Consider the following 24,337-nt stretch of genomic DNA (forward strand, 5'->3'; position numbering starts at 1 on the left):
CCAGTAGAAATGTTTCTCACTGCTCCTACCCACCCACCATGTGTAGGGGGTTCCCTCTGAAGAGACACACACACACAGAGATATTAGTATAAAAACACAGATTACCAATATATTCCAATCTAAGTCTCTCTTTCTTGTGTCTCTTTGTGTGTTTTTATTTAACATTTATTTAACTAGGCAAGTTAGTTATAATGACAGCCTACCCCAGCCAAACCCAGATGACACTGGGCCAATTGTGTGCCACCCACCAAATCACAGCCAGATGTGACACAGCCTGGATTCAAACCAGGGACTGTAGTGACACCTCTTGCACTGAGATGCAGTGCCTTAGACCACTGCGCCACTCGGGATTTCACTCTGTACAAAACTTTAGGAACACCGTCCGAATATTGAGTTGCCCTCAGAACAGCCTCAATTCGTTTGGGCATGGACTACAAAGGTGTCGAAAGCGTTCCACAGGGATGCTGGCCCATGTTGACTCCATAAGGTGTCGAAAGCGTTCCACAGGGATGCTGGCCCATGTTGACTCCATAAGGTGTCGAAAGTGTTCCACAGGGATGCTGGCCCATGTTGACTCCACAAGGTGTCGAAAGCGTTCCACAGGGATGCTGGCCCATGTTGACTCCACAAGGTGTTGAAAGCGTTCCACAGGGATGCTGGCCCATGTTGACTCCATAAGGTGTCAAAAGCGTTCCACAGGGATGCTGGCCCATGTTGACTCTACAAGGTGTTGAAAGCGTTCCACAGGGATGCTGGCCCATGTTGACTCCACAAGGTGTCGAAAGCGTTCCACAGGGATGCTGGCCCATGTTGACTCCACAAGGTGTTGAAAGCGTTCCACAGGGATGCTGGCCCATGTTGACTCCACAAGGTGTCGAAAGCGTTCCACAGGGATGCTGGCCCATGTTGACTCCACAAGGTGTTGAAAGCGTTCCACAGGGATGCTGGCCCATGTTGACTCCACAAGGTGTTGAAAGCGTTCCACAGGGATGCTGGCCCATGTTGACTCCACAAGGTGTTGAAAGCGTTCCACAGGGATGCTGGCCCATGTTGATTCCAACGCTTCCCACAGTTGTGTCCAGTTGGCTGGATGTCCTTTGGGTGGTGGACCATTCTTGACCCACACGGGAAACTGTTGAGCGTGAAATACCCAGCATCGTTGCAGTTCTTGACTCAAACCGGTGTGCCTGGCACCTACTGTTCAAAGGCACTTAAATATTTAGTCTTGACCATTAACCCTTTGAATGACACACACACACAATCCATGTCTCAATTGTCTCAAGGCTTAAAGATCCCTCTTTAACCTGTCTCCTCCCCTTCATCTACACTGATTGAAGTGGATTTAACAAGTGACATCAATAAGGGATCATAGCTTTCACCTGGATTCACCTGGTCAGTCTATGTCATGGAAAGAGCAGAGCTGTGTTCGAATACTCATACTAACCGCACTATTTGTGACATGAGTATGGACTTTGTAGTATGCTTATTGGTCATAGTATGGATATAGTTAGTATGCTTATTGGTCATAGTATGGATATAGATGGATATAGTCAGTATGCTTATTGGTCATAATATGGATATAGTCAGTATGCTTATTGGTCATAGTATGGATATAGATGGATATAGTCAGTATGCTTATTGGTCATAATATGGATATAGTCAGTATGCTTATTGGTCATAATATGGATATAGTTAGTATGCTTATTGGTCATAATATGGATATAGTTAGTATGCTTATTGGTCATAGTATGGATATAGTTAGTATGCTTATTGGTCATAGTATGGATATAGTTAGTATGCTTATTGGTCATAGTATGGATATAGTTAGTATGCTTATTGGTCATAGTATGGATGTAGTCCGCATGTCAGAGCTCCCGAATGTCGTACTAAATTTTCCAAAATACGAAGTACACAAGCAGTGGACACTATTCCCGTGCTTTTAGGGTGCTTAATGCAATTCTTCAGAAAATGGGCGTGGCTTCACAACGTTTTCAGATTTGAAGAAAATGGCGGAATATATGCAGTCCGAAGTCCGATCAGTAATGATTTTTCAAATAAGTTATGTTACATGTTATGTTGGCTGACAATTTATTAGCAACGCTGTCCTTACGGACAACAGAGCGTTATGTACCGTTATGTTAGCTAGCTCAAAATTAAACTCAGGTGCATCCTGTTTCCATTGATCATCCTTGAGATGTATCAACAACATGATTGGAGTCCACCTGTGGTAAATTCAATTGATTGGACATTATTTGGAAAGGCACACACCTGTCTATATAAGGTCTCACAGTTGACAGTGCATGTCAGAGCAAAAACCAAGCAATGACCTCCTCCACAGTGACCTCCATCATTCTTAAATGAAAGAAGTTTGTAGCCACCAATACTCTTCCTAGAGCTGGCCGCCTGGCCAAATTGAGCAGTAGGGGGAGAAGGGCCTTGGTCAGGGAGGAGACCAAGAACCCAAAGGTCAATCTGACAGAGCCCCAGAGTTTCTCTGTGGATATTGGAGAGCCTTTGGCCTGAATGCCAAGCGTCTGGAGGAAACCTGGCACCATCCCTACGGTGAAGCATGGTGGTGGCAGCATCATGCTGTGGGAATGTTTTGTCAGTGGCAGGGACTGGGAGACTAGTCAGGATTGAGGGAAAGATGAACGGAGCAAAGCACAGAGAGATCCTAGATGAAAACCTGCTCCAGAGCACTCATGACCTCACACTGGGGCGAAGGTTCACCTTCCAACATGACAACGCAGAAGTGTTTTCGGGACAAGTCTCTGAATGTCCTTGAGTGGCCAGGCCAAAGCCTGGATTTGAACCAGATCTAACATCTTTGAAGAGACCTGAAAATAGCTGTGCAGCGACGCTCCCTATCCAACCTGACAGAGCTTGAGAGGATCTGCAGAGAAGAATGGGAGGAACTCCACAAATACAGGTGTGCCAAGCTTGTAGCATCATAACCAAGAAGACTTGAGGCTGTAATCGCTGCCAAAGGTGCTTCAACAAAGTACTGAGTAAAGGGTCTGAATACTTATGTAAATGTGACATTCCTGTTTTTGCTTTGTCATTATGGGGTATTGTGTGTAGATTGATGAGGGGGAAAATAATTGAATACATTGTGGGAAAAGTCAAGAGGTCTGAAGATGAGTATGTGTGTGAGACAGGAGAAGATGGCTTTCCTATTTATTTTAAATAATGTTCACAATATAAGGATATTGGACTTCTCTTCTGTTGTTTATAATAAAATCCCAAATTGAAAATGCAAAGAATATTATAATTGAAGAGAACCAGTATAGGGAGGAGAGGAGTAAGAAACAACAATGGTTATCTCTGAAACGCACAATATCTCTCTGTCTCACGTAGGTGACAACGGTTATCTCTGAAACACACAATATCTCTCTGTCTCAAGTAGTTGACAACGGTTATCTCTGAAACACACAATATCTCTCTGTCTCACGGAGGTGACAACGGTTATCGCTGAAACACACAATATCTCTCTGTCTCACGTAGGTAACAACGGTTATCTCTGAAACACACAATATCTCTCTGTCTCACGTAAGTGACAACGGTTATCTCTGAAACACACAATATCTCTCTGTCTCACGTAGGTGACAACGGTTATCTCTGAAACACACAATATCTCTCTGTCTCACGTAGGTGACAACGGTTATCTTCCCTGAGCTGCTCAGAGAGAGAACAGGTATGTAAAACAGAATGCATAGAAACATGTGAGAGAGTCAGAATACAGATCTGAAGGATTTCAAATCAGACTGTATAATTACTAATAACACACTCAGATAACACATTGGGAGTGTGTGTGTCTAATGACACACTCAGATAACACATTGGGGGTGTGTGTGTCTCTGTAAGGCCAGCTAGCTACAGTTATATATGAGGGAGAGCTGATCAATACAGGGAGAGCAGATCGATAGATGGACAACAGATTGAAATGGGGAGAGCAGATCGATAGATGGACAACAGATTGAAATGGGGAGAGCAGATCGATAGATGGACAACAGATTGAAATGGGGAGAGCAGATCGATAGATGGACAACAGATTGAAATGGTGAGAGCTGATCGATAGATGGACAACAGATCGATACGGTGAGAGCTGATCGATAGATGGACAACAGATCGATACTGTGAGAGCTGATCGATAGATGGACAACAGATCGATACGGTGAGAACTGATCGATAGATGGACAACAGATCGATACGGTGAGAGCTGATCGATAGATGGACAACAGATCGATACAGGAAGCATTCCTCAGAAGATACCTAGCTACAGTATACTGTAAGGAGACTGGGACATTAGCAGGACAGGAGAGAATATGTCAAACAGTTTCTGTACAATGTGTGTGAGTGTGTGTGTGTGTTGCCACTTGCTATCCATGTAGTTAAGGACAGGGCTACAGCTTCCTAATGAGCTGGAAATAATATTTTCTAGACACCATTAGGGCTCTGATGGCTGGGGTCTGCTGTCACTAACATGTATATGAAGAGTCAGTCCGGATGCCATTAAAGTTCCATCGGCCTGCCACTCCAACAGGGATACAAACACTATGGCGCCCATTATGGCTCTGATGACCTGCAGTAGCACTCTGTTTGGGTGAAAGGCTATGATCTCAGTGACAGGGGTATGAACACCGTGGAGTCCATTTTGGATCTAATTGCCTGGTTCAGGCCTTGATCTCTATGGCAGGGAAATTAAGCTGTCAGTCACCAGGTTATCTGAAAGAATGCTTTCCCCTCTGGCATTCACTCTCTCCTCCTTCTTTTCTCCTCTTTCTCTCTTTTCTATTCCCATGCTCTGCATAATCCCTTGCTATGTACCCCTCCCCTCCTCTCATCTCTCTCTCCCTCTCTTCTCTTCAGTTCTGCTCTACCTCCATCTCCCTATTTCTGACTCCTCCAACTTCCTCTCACTCACTCTCTCTTTGCATGGTAGAGGCTTGTTGAAGGTCTGGATTTGCATACTAGCATGCTGGTCACATATGCACGCACGCACGCACGCACGCACACACACACACACACACACACACACACACACACACACACACACACACACACACACACACACACACACACACACACACACACACACCACACACACCACACACACCACACACACTGGACGTTGTAAATGGCAAAGTGTGGGCTGGAGACCATAAACAACTCTAATCATCATTCCCGGAGGGTAATTTCATTTCAGTTTGTTTGTGTGTGTGTGTGTGTGTGTGTGTGTGTGTGTGTGTGTGTGTGTGTGTGTGTGTGTGTGTGTGTGTGTGTGTGAGAGAGTGTGTGTGTGTGTGAGAGTGTGTGAGAGAGAGTGTGTGTGTGACTATCTGTCAGATTTAGTGTTGTACGCGTCGGGGTTAAGGCCGATGGACAGATATGTCATGAGAAAATGGCTTCTGCGGAGATGCGCTCGTTTTTTTACGGCACTTTTTCATTCATTCCATCCATCTGTTTAATTTGTTTATCAGGCCTGCCAGGGAGATGCTCAACACTCATCATTACTCAGAGGGACAAACGACTGAATAAAGGTGATGGCAGAGAGAGAGAGAGATTCCATCTAGACACTGTTGCCCTAGAGCACACAAAAAACTATACATACCTTGGCCTAAACATCAGCACCACAGGTAACTTCCACAAAGCTGTGAACGATCTGAGAGACAAGGCAAGAAGGGCATTCTATGCCATCAAAAGAAACATAAATTTCAACATACCAATTAGGATTTGGCTAAAAATACTTGAATCAGTCATAGAGCCCATTGCCCTTTATGGTTGTGAGGTCTGGGGTCCGCTCACCAACCAAGACTTCACAAAATGGGACAAACACCAAATTGAGACTCTGCATGCAGAATTCTGCAAAAATATCCTCCGTGTACAACGTAGAACACCAAATAATGCATGCAGAGCAGAATTAGGCCGATACCCACTAATTATCAAAATCCAGAAAAGAGCTGTTAAATTCTACAACCACCTAAAAGGAAGCGATTCACAAACCTTCCATAACAAAGCCATCACCTACAGAGAGATGAACCTGGAGAAGCAAGCTGGTCCTGGGGCTCTGTTCACAAACACAAACACACACTACAGAGCCCCAGGACAGCAGCACAATTAGACCCAACCAAATCATGAGAAAACAAAAAGATAACTACTTAACACATTGGAAAGAATTAACAAAAAAACAGAGCAAACTAGAATGCTATTTGGCCCTCCACAGAGAGTACACAGCGGCAGAATACCTGACCACTGTGACTGACCCAAAATTAAGGAAAGCCTTGACTATGTACAGACTCAGTGAGTATAGCCTTGCTATTGAGAAAGGCCGCCGTAGGCAGACATGGCTCTCAAGAGAAGACAGGCTATGTGCTCACTGCCCACAAAATGAGGTGGAAACAGAGCTGCACTTCCTAACCTTCTGCCCAATGTATGACCATATTAGAGAGACATATTACAGATTACAGATTACACAGATTACACAGATCCACAAAGAATTCGAAAACAAATCAAATTTTGAAAAACTCCCATATCTACTGGGTGAAATTCCACAGTGTGCCATCACAGCAGCAAGATTTGTGACCTGTTGCCACGAGAAAAGGGCAACCAGTGAAGAACAAACACCATTGTAAATACAACCCATATTTATGCTTATTTATTTTATCTTGTGTCCTTTAACCATTTGTACATTGTTAAAACACTGTATATATATATATATATATATAATATGACATTTGTAATGTCTTTACTGTTTTGAAACTTCTGTATGTGTAATGTTTACTGTTAATTTTTGTTGTTTTTCACTTTATATATTCACTTTGTATGTTGTCTACCTCACTTGCTTTGGCAATGTTAACACATGTTTCCCATGCCAATAAAGCCCTTGAATTGAATTGAATTGAGAGACAGAGACAGAGACAGAGACAGAGACAGAGACAGAGACAGACAGACAGACAGACAGACAGACAGACAGACAGACAGACAGACAGACAGACAGACAGACAGACAGACAGACAGACAGACAGACAGACAGACAGACAGACAGACAGACAGACAGACAGACAGACAGACAGACAGACAGACAGACAGACAGACAGACAGACAGACAGACAGACAGACAGACAGACAGACAGACAGACAGACAGACAGACAGACAGATAGATAGATAGATAGATAGATAGATAGATAGGGGAGGGAGAGAGAGTAGAGAGAAGAGAGAGAGAGAGAGACAGAGACAGAGACAGAGACAGACAGACAGACAGATAGATAGATAGATAGATAGATAGATAGATAGATAGATAGATAGATAGATAGATAGATAGATAGATAGATAGATAGATAGATAGATAGATAGATAGATAGATAGATAGATAGATAGATAGATAGATAGATAGATAGATAGATAGATAGGGGAGGGAGAGAGAGTAGAGAGAAGAGAGAGAGAGAGAGAGAGACAGAGACAGAGACAGAGACAGAGACAGAGACAGAGACAGAGACAGAGACAGAGACAGACAGACAGACAGACAGACAGACAGACAGACAGACAGACAGACAGACAGACAGACAGACAGACAGACAGACAGACAGACAGACAGACAGACAGACAGACAGACAGACAGACAGACAGACAGATTCTGTGATCCATGTGTTCTATATGTAATTCTATGATCCATGTGTTCTATATGTAATTCTATGATCCACGTGTTCTATATGTAATTCTATGATCCATGTGTTCTATATGTAATTCTATGATCCATGTGTTCTATATGTAATTCTATGATCCGTGTGTTCTATATGTAATTCTATGATCCGTGTGTTCTATTTGTAACGTTCAGATTGACAGCATGACTTTAGCAACCCCATCAGCAACCAAACTCCCATCAGTATTTATTAACTGGAGAAGTGCAGTCTGGTCCAGTTTTGACTTAACACTGCTAGGAAAACAACATGATTAAAATGTGGTTCTCAGATCATTATAAATCTAAATAAAGACAATCCAAAAACACCAAAGTATATTTAGTCTTATTCTCTATGCTGCACACAGAGATACACCCCCACCCACTCCTCTCCTCTCCTGTCCTCTCCTCTCCTCTCTTTATTTTCTCTCTTTATTTTCTCTTCAGAAGCAGAGGAGACAGGGGCTTATTGAGATGAAGTATGGGGCCTTGGGGGAGACAGGGTGGGCATGATTGTCTGCCCTGCCAGCCTCCTCATCCCTGGAGCTCCACTGAGGCTAACCCAGCTAGCGACCGGCACTAACCGCTGGAAGGAAGAGAGGGAGAGCGATATTTCACCTCCTTTCAACCTCACCCACCTCGGAAGGAAATGGCTTTGCACCTCACACACACACACACACACACACACACACACACACACACACACACACACACACACACACACACACACACACACACACACACACACACACACACACACACACACACACACACACACACACCTCTGGCCGGGTGGTGCCAGAATAACAACCTATCCCTCAACGTAACCAAGACTAAGGAGATGATTGTAGACTACAGGAAAAGGAGCACCGAGCACGTCCCCATTCTCGTCGATGGGGCTGTAGTGGAGCAGGTTGAGAGCTTCAAATTCCTTGGTGTCCACATCAACAACAAACTAGATTGGTCCAAACACACCAAGACAGTCGTGAAGAGGGCAAGACAAAGCCTATTCCCCCTCAGGAAACTAAAAAGATTTGGCGTGGGTCCTGAGATCCTCAAAAGGTTCTACAGATGCAACATCGAGAGCATCCTGACTGGTTGCATCACTGCCTGGTACGGCCATTGCTCGGCCTCCGACCGCAAGGCACTTCAGAGGGTAGTGTGTATGGCCCACTCCAGAAGGAGTCTCTGTAGGTGTATGTGTGTGTGATATGATAATTCCATAACTGATATGGATGAAGGAGTCTCTGTAGGTGTGTGTGTGTGATATGATAATTCCATAACTGATATGGATGAAGGAGTCTCTGTAGGTGTATGTGTGTGATATGATAATTCCATAACTGATATGGATGAAGGAGTAGGGAGGTATTCAGTAAAGCATTGAGCCTCAGCACCTGTAGAGAGATATGACAGCAGGAGCAGAGTATTACACACACACACACACACACACACACACACACACACACACACACACACACTCCCAAGATTGCACAAACGCAGGCATAGACACACACACACACACACACACACACACACACACACACACACACACACACACACACACACACACACACACACACACACACACACACACACACACACACACACACACACACACACACACCATATTGTACCCTTGAATCTCCACAGAGGTTGTTTTAAACGAGTGAAAAAGCTTAGCTCTGTAGTCCACATCAAAACATATTGTAGAGGAATGGTAGGAACTGTATTGATGGCAGCAACAATATAAAACATCACTACACACCCAGCCAGAACCCATTGTAAATGACACAGTAGCATTTCACAATCATATTCTTGTGAGTGAGACTGCATGCTATTTTCCACTCCACAAGGCACAAAACCACTCTGTTTACCGAGTGGTACAGTTACTGTATGAACTCAAATGACAATACAGACATAAAAAATATGGGAACACTGTCTATATAACGTAGCTTTCTTTCTGGCATCTGTGAAAAGAAAACTATAAAAACGATCAAACCAAAACTAGTACACCAATGTAATAGGTCAGAAAAAAAAGGCAAGTGAGATGATCAACATGTTATGGCCAGACCTCTTACCTTCCCCTGTTTATATTATTCCACCTCTTACCTTCCCCTGTCTATATTATTCAAACCTCTTACCTTCCCCTGTCTATATTATTCCACCTCTTCCCTTCCCCTGTCTATATTATTCCACCTCTTACCTTCCCCTGTCTATATTATTCCACCTCTTACCTTCCCCTGTCTATATTATTCTGCCTCTTACCTTCCCCTGTCTAAATTATTCTGCCTCTTACCTTCCCCTGTCTATATTATTCTGCCTCTTACCTTCCCCTGTCTATATTATTCAGCCTCTTACCTTCCGCTGTCTACATTATTCTGCCTCTTACCTTCCCCTGTCTATATTATTCCACCTCTTACCTTCCCCTGTCTATATTATACCACCTCTTACCTTCCCCTGTCTATATTATTCCACCTCTTACCTTCCCCTGTCTATATTATTCTGCCTCTTACCTTCCATTGTCTATATTATTCCGCCTCTTACCTTCCCCTGTCTATATTATTCTGCCTCTTACCTTCCCCTGTGTATATTATTCCACCTCTTACCTTCCCCTGTCTATATTATTCTGCCTCTTACCTTCCCCTGTCTATATTATTCCACCTCTTACCTTCCCCTGTCTATATTATTCTGCCTCTTACCTTCCCCTGTCTATATTATTCCGCCTCATACCTTCCCCTGTCTATATTATTCCACCTCTTACCTTCCCCTGTCTATATTATTCTGCCTCTTACCTTCCCCTGTCTATATTATTCTGCCTCTTACCTTCCGCTGTCTACATTATTCTGCCTCTTACCTTCCCCTGTCTATATTATTCTGCCTCTTACCTTCCCCTGTCTATATTATTCTGCCTCTTACCTTCCGCTGTCTACATTATTCTGCCCCTTACCTTCCCCTGTCTATATTATTATGTATATTACCTTCCCCTGTCTTTATTATTCTGCCTCTTACCTTCCCCTGTCTTTATTATTCTGCCTCTTACCTTCCCCTGTCTATATTATTCTGCCTCTTACCTTCCCCTGTCTATATTATTCCACCTCTTACCTTCCCCTGTCTATATTATTCTGCCTCTTACCTTCCCTGTCTATATTATTCTGCCTCTTACCTTCCCCTGTCTATATTTTTCTGCCTCTTACCTTCCCCTGTCTTTATTATTCTGCCTCTTACCTTCCCCTGTCTATATTATTCTGCCTCTTACCTTCCCCTGTCTTTATTATTCTGCCTCTTACCTTCCCCTGTCTATATTATTATGTATATTACCTTCCCCTGTCTATATTATTCTGCCTCTTACCTTCCCCTGTCTTTATTAGTCTTCCTCTTACCTTCCCCTGTCTATATTATTCTGCCTCTTACCTTCCGCTGTCTACATTATTCTGCCTCTTACCATCCCCTGTCTATATTATTCTGCCTCTTACCTTCCGCTGTCTACATTATTCTGCCTGTCTATATTATTCTGCCTCTTATCTTCCCCTGTCTATATTATTCTGCCTCTTACCTTCCCCTGTCCATATTATTCTGCCTCTTACCTTCCCCTGTCTATATTATTCTGCCTCTTACCTTCCGCTGTCTACATTATTCTGCCTCTTACCTTCCCCTGTCTATATTATTATGTATATTATCTTCCCCTGTCTATATTATTCTGCCTCTTACCTTCCCCTGTCTTTATTATTCTGCCTCTTACCTTCCCCTGTCTATATTATTCTGCCTCTTACCTTCCCCTGTCTATATTATTCTGCCTCTTACCTTCCCCTGTCTATATTATTCTGTCTCTTTCCTTCCCCTGTCTTTATTATTCTGCCTCTTACCTTCCGCTGTCTACATTATTCTGCCTCTTACCTTCCCCTGTCTATATTATTATGTATATTACCTTCCCCTGTCTATATTATTCTGCCTCTTACCTTCCCCTGTCTATATTATTCTGCCTCTTACCTTCCCCTGTCTATATTATTCCACCTCTTACCTTCCCCTGTCTATATTATTCTGCCTCTTACCTTCCCCTGTATATATTATTCTGCCTCTTACCTTCCGCTGTATACATTATTCTGCCTCTTACCTTCCCCTGTCTATATTATTATGTATATTACCTTCCCCTGTCTATATTATTCTGCCTCTTACCTTCCCCTGTCTTTATTATTCTGCCTCTTACCTTCCCCTGTCTATATTATTCTGCCTCTTACCTTCCCCTGTCTATATTATTCCACCTCTTACCTTCCCCTGTCTATATTATTCCACCTCTTACCTTCCCCTGTCTATATTATTATGTATATTACCTTCCCCTGTCTATATTATTCTGCCTCTTACCTTCCCCTGTCTATATTATTTTGTATATTACCTTCCCCTGTCTATATTATTCTGCCTCTTACCTTCCCCTGTCTATATTATTATGTATATTACCTTCCCCTGTCTATATTAGACTATATATTACCTTCCCTGTCTATATTATTCTGCCTCTTACCTTCCCCTGTCTATATTATTCTGCCTCTTACCTTCCCCTGTCTATATTATTATGTATATTACCTTCCCCTGTCTATATTATTCTGCCTCTTACCTTCCCCTGTCTATATTATTATGTATATTACCTTCCCCTGTCTATATTATTCCACCTCTTACCTTCCCCTGTCTATATTATTCCACCTCTTTCCTTCCCCTGTCTATATTATTCTGCCTCTTTCCTTCCCCTGTCTATATTATTCTGCCTCTCACCTTCCTCTGTCTATATTATTCCACCTCTTACCTTCCCCTGTCTATATTATTCTGCCTCTTACCTTCCCCTGTCTATATTATTCCACCTCTTACCTTCCCCTGTCTATATTATTCTGCCTCTTATCTTCCATTGTCTATATTATTCCGCCTCTTACCTTCCCCTGTCTATATTATTCCGCCTCTTACCTTCCCCTGTCTATATTATTCTGCCTCTTACCTTCCCCTGTCTATATTATTCCACCTCTTACCTTCCCCTGTCTATATTATTCTGCCTCTTACCTTCCGCTGTCTACATTATTCTGCCTCTTACCTTCCCCTGTCTATATTATTCTGCCTCTTACCTTCCCCTGTCTATATTATTCTGCCTCTTACCTTCCCCTGTCTTTATTATTCTGCCTCTTACCTTCCCCTGTCTATATTATTATGTATATTACCTTCCCTGTCTATATTATTCTGCCTCTTACCTTCCCCTGTCTATATTATTCTGCCTCTTACCTTCCCCTGTCTATATTATTCTGCTCTTACCTTCCGCTGGTCTACATTATTCTGCCCCCTTACCTTCCCCTGTCTATATTATTATGTATATTACCTTCCCCTGTCTTTATTATTCTGCCTCTTACCTTCCCCTGTCTTTATTGTTCTGCCTCTTACCTTCCCCTGTCTATATTATTCTGCCTCTTACCTTCCCCTGTCTATATTATTCCACCTCTTACCTTCCCCTGTCTATATTATTCTGCCTCTTATCTTCCCCTGTCTATATTATTCTGCCTCTTACCTTCCCCTGTCTATATTATTCTGCCTCTTACCTTCCCCTGTCTTTATTATTCTGCCTCTTACCTTCCCCTGTCTATATTATTCTGCCTCTTACCTTCCATTGTCTATATTATTCCGCCTCTTACCTTCCCCTGTCTATATTATTCCGCCTCTTACCTTCCCCTGTCTATATTATTCTGCCTCTTACCTTCCCCTGTCTATATTATTCCACCTCTTACCTTCCCCTGTCTATATTATTCTGCCTCTTACCTTCCGCTGTCTACATTATTCTGCCTCTTACCTTCCCCTGTCTATATTATTCTGCCTCTTACCTTCCCCTGTCTATATTATTCTGCCTCTTACCTTCCCCTGTCTATATTATTCTGCCTCTTACCTTCCGCTGTCTACATTATTCTGCCCCTTACCTTCCCCTGTCTATATTATTATGTATATTACCTTCCCCTGTCTTTATTATTCTGCCTCTTACCTTCCCCTGTCTTTATTGTTCTGCCTCTTACCTTCCCCTGTCTATATTATTCTGCCTCTTACCTTCCCCTGTCTATATTATTCCACCTCTTACCTTCCCCTGTCTATATTATTCTGGCTCTTATCTTCCCCTGTCTATATTATTCTGCCTCTTACCTTCCCCTGTCTATATTATTCTGCCTCTTACCTTCCCCTGTCTTTATTATTCTGCCTCTTACCTTCCCCTGTCTATATTATTATGTATATACCTTTCCCCTGTCTATATTATTCTGCCTCTTACCTTCCCTGTCTTTATTATTCTGCCTCTGTACCTTCCCCTGTCTATATTATTCTTGCCTCTTACCTTCCCCTGTCGTAATATTTTCTGCCTCTTTACCTTCCCCTGTGCTATATTATTCTGCCTCTACCTCCGCCTGGTCTATATTTTCTGTCTCTGACCTTCCGGCTGTCTACCATTATTCTGCCTGCTTACCGTCCCCGGTCTATATTATTATGTATATTACCTTCCCCTGTCTATATTTATTCTGCCTCTTACCTTCCCCTGTCTTTTATTATCTGCCTCCTTACCTTCCCCTGTCGATATTATTTCTGCCTCTACCTTCCCCTGTCTATATGTTTCTGCCTCTTACCTTTACCCTGTCTATTTTCTGCCTCTTTACCTTCCCCTGTCTTTATTATTCTGCCTCTTACCTTCCCCTGTCTATATTATTATATATATTACCTTCCCCTGTCTATATTATTCTGCCTCTTATCTTCCCCTGTCTATATTATTCTGCCTCTTACCTTCCCCTGTCTATATTATTCTGCCTCTTAACCTTCCCCTGTCTATATTATTATATATATTACCTTCCCCTGTCTATATTATTCTGCCTCTTATCTTCCCCTGTCTATATTATTCTGCCTCTTACCTTCCCCTGTCTATATTATTCTGCCTCTCACCTTCCCCTGTCTATATTATTATATATATATTACCTTCCCCTGTCTATATTATTCTGCCTCTTACCTTCCCCTGTCTATATTATTATGTATATTACCTTCCCCTGTCTATATTATTCTGCCTCTTACCTTCCCCTGTCTATATTATTCCACCTACCTCTTACCTTCCCCTGTCTATATTATTCTGCCTCTTACCTTCCCCTGTCTATATTATTATGTATATTACCTTCCTCTGCCTATATTATTATGTATATTACCTTCTGCTGTCTATATTATTCTCCCTCTTACCTTCCGCTGTCTATATTTATTCCACCTCTTACATTCCCCTCTCTACATTATTCTGCTCTTACCTTCAGCTGTCTATATTATTCCACCTCTTACATTCCCCTCTCTACATTATTCTGCCTCTTACCTTCCCCTGTCTACATTATTCTGCCTCCTACCTTCCACTGTCTATATTATTCTGCCTCTTACCTTCCTCTGTCTATATTATTATGTATATTACCTTCCCCTGTCTATATTATTCTGCCTCTTACCTTCCCCTGTCTATATTATTATGTATATTACCTTCCCCTATCTATATTATTCCACCTCTTACATTCCCCTCTCTACATTATTCTGCCTCTTACCTCCCCCTGTCTATATTATTCTGCCTCTTAACTTCCCCTGTCTATATTATTCTGCCTCTTACCTTCCCCTGTCTTTATTATTCTGCCTCTTACCTTCCCCTGTCTTTATTATTCTGGCCTCTTACCTCCCCCTGTCTATATTATTCTGCCTCTTAACCTTCCCCTGTCTATATTATTCTGCCTCTTACCTTTCTCTGTCTTTATTATTCTGTCTCTTACCTTCCGCTGTCTATATTATTCAGCTTCTCACTGTTCTGCTTGGCAGCATTACTATTCACAAAAACATACCTCTCTGAAATGACATACTTTAGCACCCAGCAGAAACCCTGACACAAAATCCCATCTAATATTTCAATTTTCAATCCAAACTCAACTGAATGGTACAGCAACCTTGATCATTGGTTAAACTGAGAGAGAGAGAGAGAGAGAGAGAGAGAGAGAGAGAGAGGAGAGAGAGAGAGAGAGAGAGAGAGAGAGAGAGAGAGCGAGAGCCAGAGAGAGAGGGGGGGGGGGGGGGGGGGGGGGTGGGAGAGAGAGAGAGCGAGAGAGAGCAGAGAGAGGGGGGAGGGGGAGGGGGAGAGAGCACATAGCACAGAGCACAGAGAGAGAGAGAGAGCAGAGGGAGCAGAGAGAGGGGGAGAGAGAGCACAGAGCACAGAGAGAGAGAGAGCAGAGAGGGAGAAGAGAGAGGGAGCAGAGAGAGAGAGAGGGAAGCAGAGAGAGAGAGAGGGAGCAGAGAGAGAGAGAGAGAGAGAGAGAGAGAGGGAGCAGAGAGAGAGACAGACTCGTACATTTCCTCAATGAAAACAATGTACTGAGCAAATGTCAAATTGGCTTTTTACCAAATTACCGTACAACAGACCATGTATTCACCCTGCACACCCTAATTGACAATCAAACAAACCAAAACAAAGGCAAAGTCTTCTCATGCTTTGTTGATTTCAAAAAAGCCTTCGACTCAATCTGGCATGAGGGTCTGCTATACAAACTGATGGAAAGTGGTGTTGGGGGTAAAACATACGACATTATAAATCCATGTACACAAACAACAAGTGTGCGGTTAAAATTGGCAAAAAACACACACATTTCTTCACACAGGGTCGTGGGGTTAGACAGGGATGCAGCTTAAGCCCCACCCTCTTCAACATATATATCAACGAATTGGCGAGGGCACTAGAAAAGTCTGCAGCACCCGGCCTCCCCCTGCTAGAATCCGAAGTCAAATGTCTGCTGTTTGCTGATGATCTGGTGCTTCTGTCACCAACCAAGGAGGGCCTACAGCAGCACCTAGATCTTATGCACAGATTCTGTCAGACCTGGGCCCTGACAGTAAATCTCAGTAAGACCAAAATAATGGTGTTCCAAAAAAGGTCCAGTCACCAGGACCACAAATACAAATTCCATCTAGACACTGTTGCCCTAGAGCACACAAAAAACTATACATACCTTGGCCTAAACATCAGCACCACAGGTAACTTCCACAAAGCTGTGAACGATCTGAGAGACAAGGCAAGAAGGGCATTCTATGCCATCAAAAGAAACCTAAATTTCAACATACCAATTAGGATCTGGCTAAAAATACTTGAATCAGTCATAGAGCCCATTGCCCTTTATGGTTGTGAGGTCTGGGGTCCGCTCACCAACCAAGACTTCACAAAATGGGACAAACATCAAATTGAGACTCTGCACGCAGAATTCTGCAAAAATATCCTCCGTGTACAACGTAGAACACCAAATAATGCATGCAGAGCAGAATTAGGCCGATACCCACTAATTATCAAAATCCAGAAAAGAGCTGTTAAATTCTACAACCACCTAAAAGGAAGCGATTCACAAACCTTCCATAACAAAGCCATCACCTACAGAGAGATGAACCTGGAGAAGAGTCCCCTAAGCAAGCTGGTCCTGGGGCTCTGTTCACAAACACAAACACACACTACAGAGCCCCAGGACAGCAGCACAATTAGACCCAACCAAATCATGAGAAAACAAAAAGATAACTACTTAACACATTGGAAAGAATTAACAAAAAACAGAGCAAACTAGAATGCTATTTGGCCCTACACAGAGAGTACACAGCGGCAGAATACCTGACCACTGTGACTGACCCAAAACTAAGGAAAGCCTTGACTATGTACAGACTCAGTGAGCATAGCCTTGCTATTGAGAAAGGCCGCCGTAGGCAGACTTGGCTCTCAAGAGAAGACAGGCTATGTGCTCACTGCCCACAAAATGAGGTGGAAACTGAGCTGCACTTCCTAACCTCCTGCCCAATGTATGACCATATTAGAGAGACATATTTCCCTCAGATTACACAGATCCACAAAGAATTCGAAAAAAAATCTAATTTTGAAAAACTCCCATATCTACTGGGTGAAATTCCACAGTGTGCCATCACAGCAGCACGATTTGTGACCTGTTGCCACGAGAAAAGGGCAACCAGTGAAGAACAAACACCATTGTAAATACAACCCATATTTATGCTTATTTATTTTATCTTGTGTCCTTTAGCCATTTGTACATTGTTAGAACACTGTATATATATATAATATGACATTTGTAATGTCTTTACTGTTTTGAAACTTCTGTATGTATAATGTTTACTGTTCATTTTGTTGTTTTTCACTTTATATATTCACTTTGTATGTTGTCTACCTCACTTGCTTTGGCAATGTTAACACATGTTTCCCATGCCAATAAAGCCCTTGAATTGAATTGAATTGAATTGACAGAGAGAGGGAGCAGAGAGAGAAGGAGCAGAGAGAGAGAGAGAGGGAGAGAGAGAGGGAGCAGAGAGAGAGACAGAGAGAGGGAGCAGAGAGAGAGGGAGCAGAGAGAGAGAGGGAGCAGAGAGAGAGAGAGAACGCGGGGAGGAAAATTAGAATACTTGTCTTCTTTCCATGACTTCCACTGAGGTGTTGTTGCTAATGTTGTCATGAGCCTTGAAATACACAACACACAATATCTTCCTTAATGGGATTTTATAGCTGGTTGAAAGAACACACACACAATATTACTCTCTGTAAAATAAATGTTCAACCTTGTGGAAATGTTAGCTCATATCTGAGCTGTGTTTGTACTAAGACACACAGTTCCTACTCAGATAAAAGTCAACAGACATGAGCCTGTGTGTATAAAAGAGTTATGTACTTGAGAGAGAGGAGAGAGAGAGAGTGAGACAGAGAAAGAGTGAGAGAGAGAGTGAGTGAGAGTGAAATTGAGAGAGAGAGAGCGAGAGAGAGAGAGAGAGAGAGTGAGAGAGGAGACAGAGAGAGAGGTGACAGAGAAAGAGAGAGAGCGAGAGAGTGAGTGAGTGAGTGAGTGAGTGAGTGAGTGAGTGAGTGAGTGAGTGAGTGAGATAGAGAGAGAGAGAGAGAGAGAGGAGACAGTGAGAGAGTGAGTGAGAGAGAGAGGAGACACAGATAGCGAGAGAGAGAGAGAGAGAGAGAGAGAGAGAGAGAGAGAGTGAGAGAGAGAGAGAGAGAGAGAGAGAGAGAGAGAGAGAGAGAGAGAGAGAGAGAGAGAGAGAAAAGGAAGCGATAGAGACATTCCATCCCACACATTGCCATTATACATCAGTGTTTCTCTCTTGTCATCTAATCTTTAGTTTCTTTCTTCCTGACAAACTGAGCGTCTTGCTAATGTCATTGATGTCCTCAGCATCGGCTGGACTCTAACTCAAATAACAAAGTCAGAGATAGACAGGGCCTTGAGCATATTTCATTACATAAGTGAATATTTAATTACATAGTTGAATATTTAATTACATAAGTGAATATTTTAATCTTGGAATTCCTCTTTGGAAAAGAGGAAAACTGAAGCAACCTTGAAGAAAAGTTCTGTTCGTCAAACATTAAAGCACAGAAAGATGGATAGTATAATTAGACGTTAATTAGCGGGTTGTCTACAGGGGTGACGATCCAACGGGGAAGAGAGGAGGAGACTGATAGCCGTGTCCAAGCAGCAGAAGAAAAAAGAACACACTCTCTTACCGGGTGTGTTGAGCAGTCGGGACATGCGGCAGGCGTACGACACATGTTGTTGACAGTGTTCAGCACTGGTAGTAATAGCTGTGACCTGTAACACACACACACGCACACGCACGCACACACACACACACACACATAAAATAAAAACGGGAGTAGGGTAGGATGAGTTACTTGCACAGCCATTGAATTCTGTGTGTGTGTGAGTGTGAGTGTGAGTGTGTGTGTGTGTGTGTGTGTGTGTGTGTGTGTGTGTGAGTGTGAGTGTGTGTGTGTGTGTGTGTGTGTGTGTGAGTGTGTGTGTGTGAGTGTGTGTGTGAGTGTTTGTGTGTGTGTGAGTGTGTGAGTGTGTGCGTGCGCATGTGAGTGCGTGCGTGTGTGTGAGTGTGCGTGTGTGACCGTGAGTGTGTGTGAGTGTTCATGTGCGTGCGTGTGAGTGTGTGAGTGTGCGTGCGTGTGAGTGTGTGAGTGTGTTTGAGCGTGCATGTGTGTGCGTGCGCGTGTGAGTGTGTGTGAGTGTGTGAGTGTGTGTGTGTGTGTGTGTGCGTGTGTGTACCTGTTCCATAGAGGCACTGTAGTTGAGTTGCAGCACAGTGCGTCTCTCTCTGCTAGACCCGGTCACTGAGGTCTGGGCTGGTAGATTATTGACCACTGTAGTCCACACCTTGTCTTCTGAGAGAGAGAGAAAGAGAGAGCAGGAACCCAGATTTAATCAAATTGGAAATACAGACATTATCATCCTACAAAAAGCATGGTATAGAAGAGACGGACCTATTTGTTGCCTTCTAGGTTACAGAGAGCTGGTAGTCCCACCTACCAAACTACCAGTGAAACTGGGAAGGGACTCAGGGGGTGTCAAACCTAACCCACTCTATTAAATGAGTCTAAACAGGAACATTTTACATCTGGCGAGAAATTAAAAAGAAAATGATCTCAACAGAGAAAATGTCCACATGTGTGCTACCTATATCCCCCCAATAGAATCCCCATACATTAGCGATGACAGTTTCTCCATCCTAGAGGGGGAGATCAACCATTTCCAGACTCAGGGACATGTACTAGTCTGTGGCGACCTAAATTCCAGAACTGGACAAGAACCCGATAAACTCAGCACACAGAGGGACAAACACCTGCTGCACCTAGAGGTGACATAATTCCCTCCCAAATATGCCCTCATAGATACTATGACAAAACAACCAACAAAAATGAGTCACAACTCCTGCAGTTCTGTTGCATGCTGGGTCTGTACATAGTCAATGGTAGGCTTCGAGGAGACTCCTACGGTAGGTACACCAACAGCTCATCCCTTTGCACTAGTACTGTAGATTACTTCATCACTGACCTCAACCCAGAGTCTCTCAGAGCATTCACATGGGAGTGAGACCTTTCACCAGATCAACATTCACAACGCCGCAGGGCCAAACGGTTTACCAGGACGTGTACTCCGAGCATGCGTTGACCAACTGGCAAGTGTCTTCACTGACATTTTTACCCTCTCCCTGTCTAAGTCTGTAATACCAACATGTTTCAAGCAGACCACCATAGTCCCTGTGCCCAAGAACACTAAGTCAACCTGCCTAAATGACTATTGACCCATAGCACTTTGAAAGGCTGGTCATGGCTCACATCAACACCATCATCCCAGAAACCCTTGACCCACTCCAATTCGCATACCGACCCAACATATCCACAGATGATGCAATCGTTATTGTACTCAACACTGCCCTGTCACATCTGGACAAAAGGAACACCTATGTGAGAATAATATTCATTGACTACAGCTCAGCGTTCACCACCATAGTGCCCTCAAATCTCATCACCAAGCTAAGGACCCTGGGACTAAACACCTCCCTCTTCAACTGGATCCTGGACTTCCTGATGGGCCACCCCCATATGGTAAGGGAAGGTGACAACACTGATCCTTAACACGGGGACCCAACAAAACCTATTCAGGAGACTGAAAAGTTTTGGCATGGGTCCTCAGACCCTCAAAATGTTCTACAGCTGCACCATCGAGAGCATATTGACTGGTTGCATCACTGCCTGGTATGGCAACTGCTTGGCCTCCGACCGCAAGGCACTACAGAGTGTAGTGCATACAGCCCAGGACATTACTGGGGTCAAGCTTCCTGCCATCCAGGACCAATATACCAGGTGGTGTCAGAGGAAGGCCCTAAAAATGGTCAAAGACTAAAGCCACCCTAGTCATAGACTGTTCTTTCTGCTACTGCAGGCAAGTGGTACCTGAGCCCAAGTCTAGGTCCAAGAGGCTCCTAAACAGCTTCAACCCCCAAGCCATAAGACTACTGGACATCTAATAAAATGGCTACCGAAAACAACTACTTGCGTTGCCCCCCCCCCCCCTATACGCTGCTGCTACTCTCTGTTATTATCTATGCATAAGTCACTTTAATAACTCTACCCACATGTATATATTACCTCAATTACCTCGACTAACCGGTGCTCCTGCACATTGACTCTGTACCGGTGCCCCCTGTATATAGCCTTGCTATTGTTATTTTACTGCTGGTATTTAATTTTTTGTTACTTTATTTCTTATTGTTGTAGGTATTTTTCTTAAAACTGCATTGTTGGTTAAGGGCTTGTAAGTAAGCATTTCACTGGTCTAAACCAGTTGTATTCGGCGCACGTGCCAAATAACATTTGATTTGATTTGACAAGCAAACTAACCTAAACAAAGGTAAAGTCTTCTCATGCTTTGTTGATTTAAAAAGCTTTTGACTCAATTTTGCATGAGGTTCTGCTATACAAATTGATTTATAGCAGGGGTTTGGTGAAAAACAAACAACATTCTAAAATCCTTGTACACAAACAACAAGTGTGCGGTTAACATTGGAAAAGAAACACACACATTTCTGTCCACAGGGCCGTGGGGTGAGACAGGGATGCAGCTTGAGTCCCACCCCCTTCAACATACACTAACAGTCAGAAGTTCTAGAACACCTACTCATTCAAGGGTTTTTCTTCATTTTTTACTATTTTCTACATTGTAGAATAATAGTGAAGTCATCAAAACTATGAAATAACATATATGGAATCATGTAGTAAGCAAAAAGTGTTAAACAAATTGCCTTGATGACAGCTTTGCACACAATTGGCATTCTCTCAGGCCCTGTGTGAAGCTACATGACCCTCTCTGCCCATTCATCACCATTTACCAGTTGTTGTTGTCCTAGCTGTTTACCCATTGTTGTCTCACCTGTTGTTGTCTTAGCTCTACCAAGCAACACCTGTGATTGCTTTATGCGTTTCTCTAATGTCAATATGACTTGTAAACTGTTGTTGAGGGCAGCTCTCATTGTTTTATTTTACTGCGGAGCCCCTCCTCCCAGCTGCCCACTGCACTGAGGCCAGGTAACACTGTCACAACCGATAAATCCACGATAATCGAGAATTTCAACAAGCATTTCTCTACGGCTGGCCATGCTTTCCATCTAGCTACCCCAACCCCGGCCAACAACTCTGCACCACCCGCAGCAACTGGACCAAGCCCCCCCCCCCTGCTTCTCCTTCACCCAAATCCAGACAGCTGATGTTCTGAAAGAGCTGCAGAATCTGGATCCCTACAAATCAGCTGGGCTTGACAATCTGGACAATCTTTCTAAAATGATCCGCCACCGTTGTTGAAACCCCTATTACTAGTCTGTTCAACCTCTCTTTCGTATCGTCTGAGATTCCTAAAGACTGGAAAGCGGCCACGTTCATCCTCCTCTTCAACGGGGGAGACACTCTAGACCCAAACTGTTACAGACATATATCCATCCATCTATGCAATCATGTTTCGGAGCTGGTCACGGGTGCACCTCAGCCACGCTCAAGGTCCTAAACGATATCATAACCACCATTAACAGCTGTCTTCATTGACCTGGCCAAGGCCTCCGACTCTGTCAATCACCGTATTCTTATCGGCAGACTCAACAGCCTTGGTTTCTCAAATGATTACCTCACCTGGTTCACCGACTACTTCTCTGATATAGTTCAGTGTGTCAAATCGGTGGGCCTGTTGTCCGGACCTCTGGACAGTCTCTATGGGGGTGCCACAGGGTTCAATTCCCGGGCTGACTCTCTTCTCTGTATATATCAATGATGTCGCTCTTGCTGCTGGTGATTCTTTGATCCACCTCTACGCAAATGACACTATTCTGTATACCTCTGGCCCTTCTTTGGACACTGTGTTAACTAACCTCCAGATGAGCTTCAATGCCATACAACTCTCCTTCCGAGGCCTCCAACTGCTCTTAAATGCTAGTAAAACTAAGTGCATGCTCTTCAACCGATCGCTGCCCACACCTGCCTCCCCGTCCAGCATCACTACTCTGGACGGTTCTGACTTAGAATATGTGGACAACCACAAATACCTAGGTGTCTGGTTAGACTGTAAACTCTCCTTCCAGACTCACATTAAGCATCTCCAATCGAAAATTAAATCTAGAATCGGCTTCCTATTTCGTAACAAAGCATCCGTCACTCATGCTGCCAAACATACCCTCGTAAAACTGACCATCCTACCGATCCTCAAATTCGGCAATGTAATTTTCAAAATAGCCTCCAACACTCTACTCAACAAATTGGATGTAGTCTATCAGAGTGCCATCCCTTTTGTCACCAAAGCCCCATATACTACCCACCACTGCGACCTGTACGCTCTCGTTGGCTGGCCCTCGCTTCATACTCGTTGCCAGACCCACTGGCTCCAGGTCATCTACAAGTCTCTGCTAGGTAAAGCCCCACCTTATCTCAGCTCACTGGTCACCATAGCAGCACCCACCCGTAGCATGTGCTCCAGCAGGTATATCTCACTGGTCACTCCCAAAGCCAATTCTTCCTTCGGCCACCTCTGCTTCCAGTTCTCTACTGCCAATGACTGGAAATAACTGCAAAAATCACTAAAGCTGGAGACTCTTATCTCCCTCTCTAGCTTTAAGCAGCAGCTGTCGGAGCAGCTCACTGATCACTGCACTTGTACATAGCCCATATGTAAATAGCCCATCCAATCTACCTCATCCCAATCTACCTCATCATTCGCCAGCAGCATACCACCCTGCATACCACTGCTGGCTTGCTTCTGAAGCTAAGTAGGGTTGGTCCT

The 24,337-nt window shown here is 43.6% G+C and overlaps 1 protein-coding gene across 1 annotated transcript in view; it reads right to left on the reverse strand.

Annotated features, from left to right (window-relative positions):
- Positions 1-24,337, reverse strand: part of LOC109900125 (contactin-associated protein-like 2) — a 116,284-nt gene that overhangs the window by 72,362 nt on the left and 19,585 nt on the right. Inside the window, exons 3-5 of the mRNA XM_031835027.1 lie at positions 19,784-19,899; positions 19,234-19,318; positions 1-56 (exon numbers count right to left, since the gene is read on the reverse strand). The exon at positions 1-56 is cut by the window's left edge and continues 101 nt beyond it. Coding sequence (XP_031690887.1) covers positions 1-56; positions 19,234-19,318; positions 19,784-19,899 — 257 coding nt within the window. The remainder of the gene's footprint in view (positions 57-19,233; positions 19,319-19,783; positions 19,900-24,337) is intronic.

The sequence above is a fragment of the Oncorhynchus kisutch genome, linkage group LG11 (assembly GCF_002021735.2).
Source record: "Oncorhynchus kisutch isolate 150728-3 linkage group LG11, Okis_V2, whole genome shotgun sequence".
Taxonomy (NCBI): domain Eukaryota; kingdom Metazoa; phylum Chordata; class Actinopteri; order Salmoniformes; family Salmonidae; genus Oncorhynchus; species Oncorhynchus kisutch.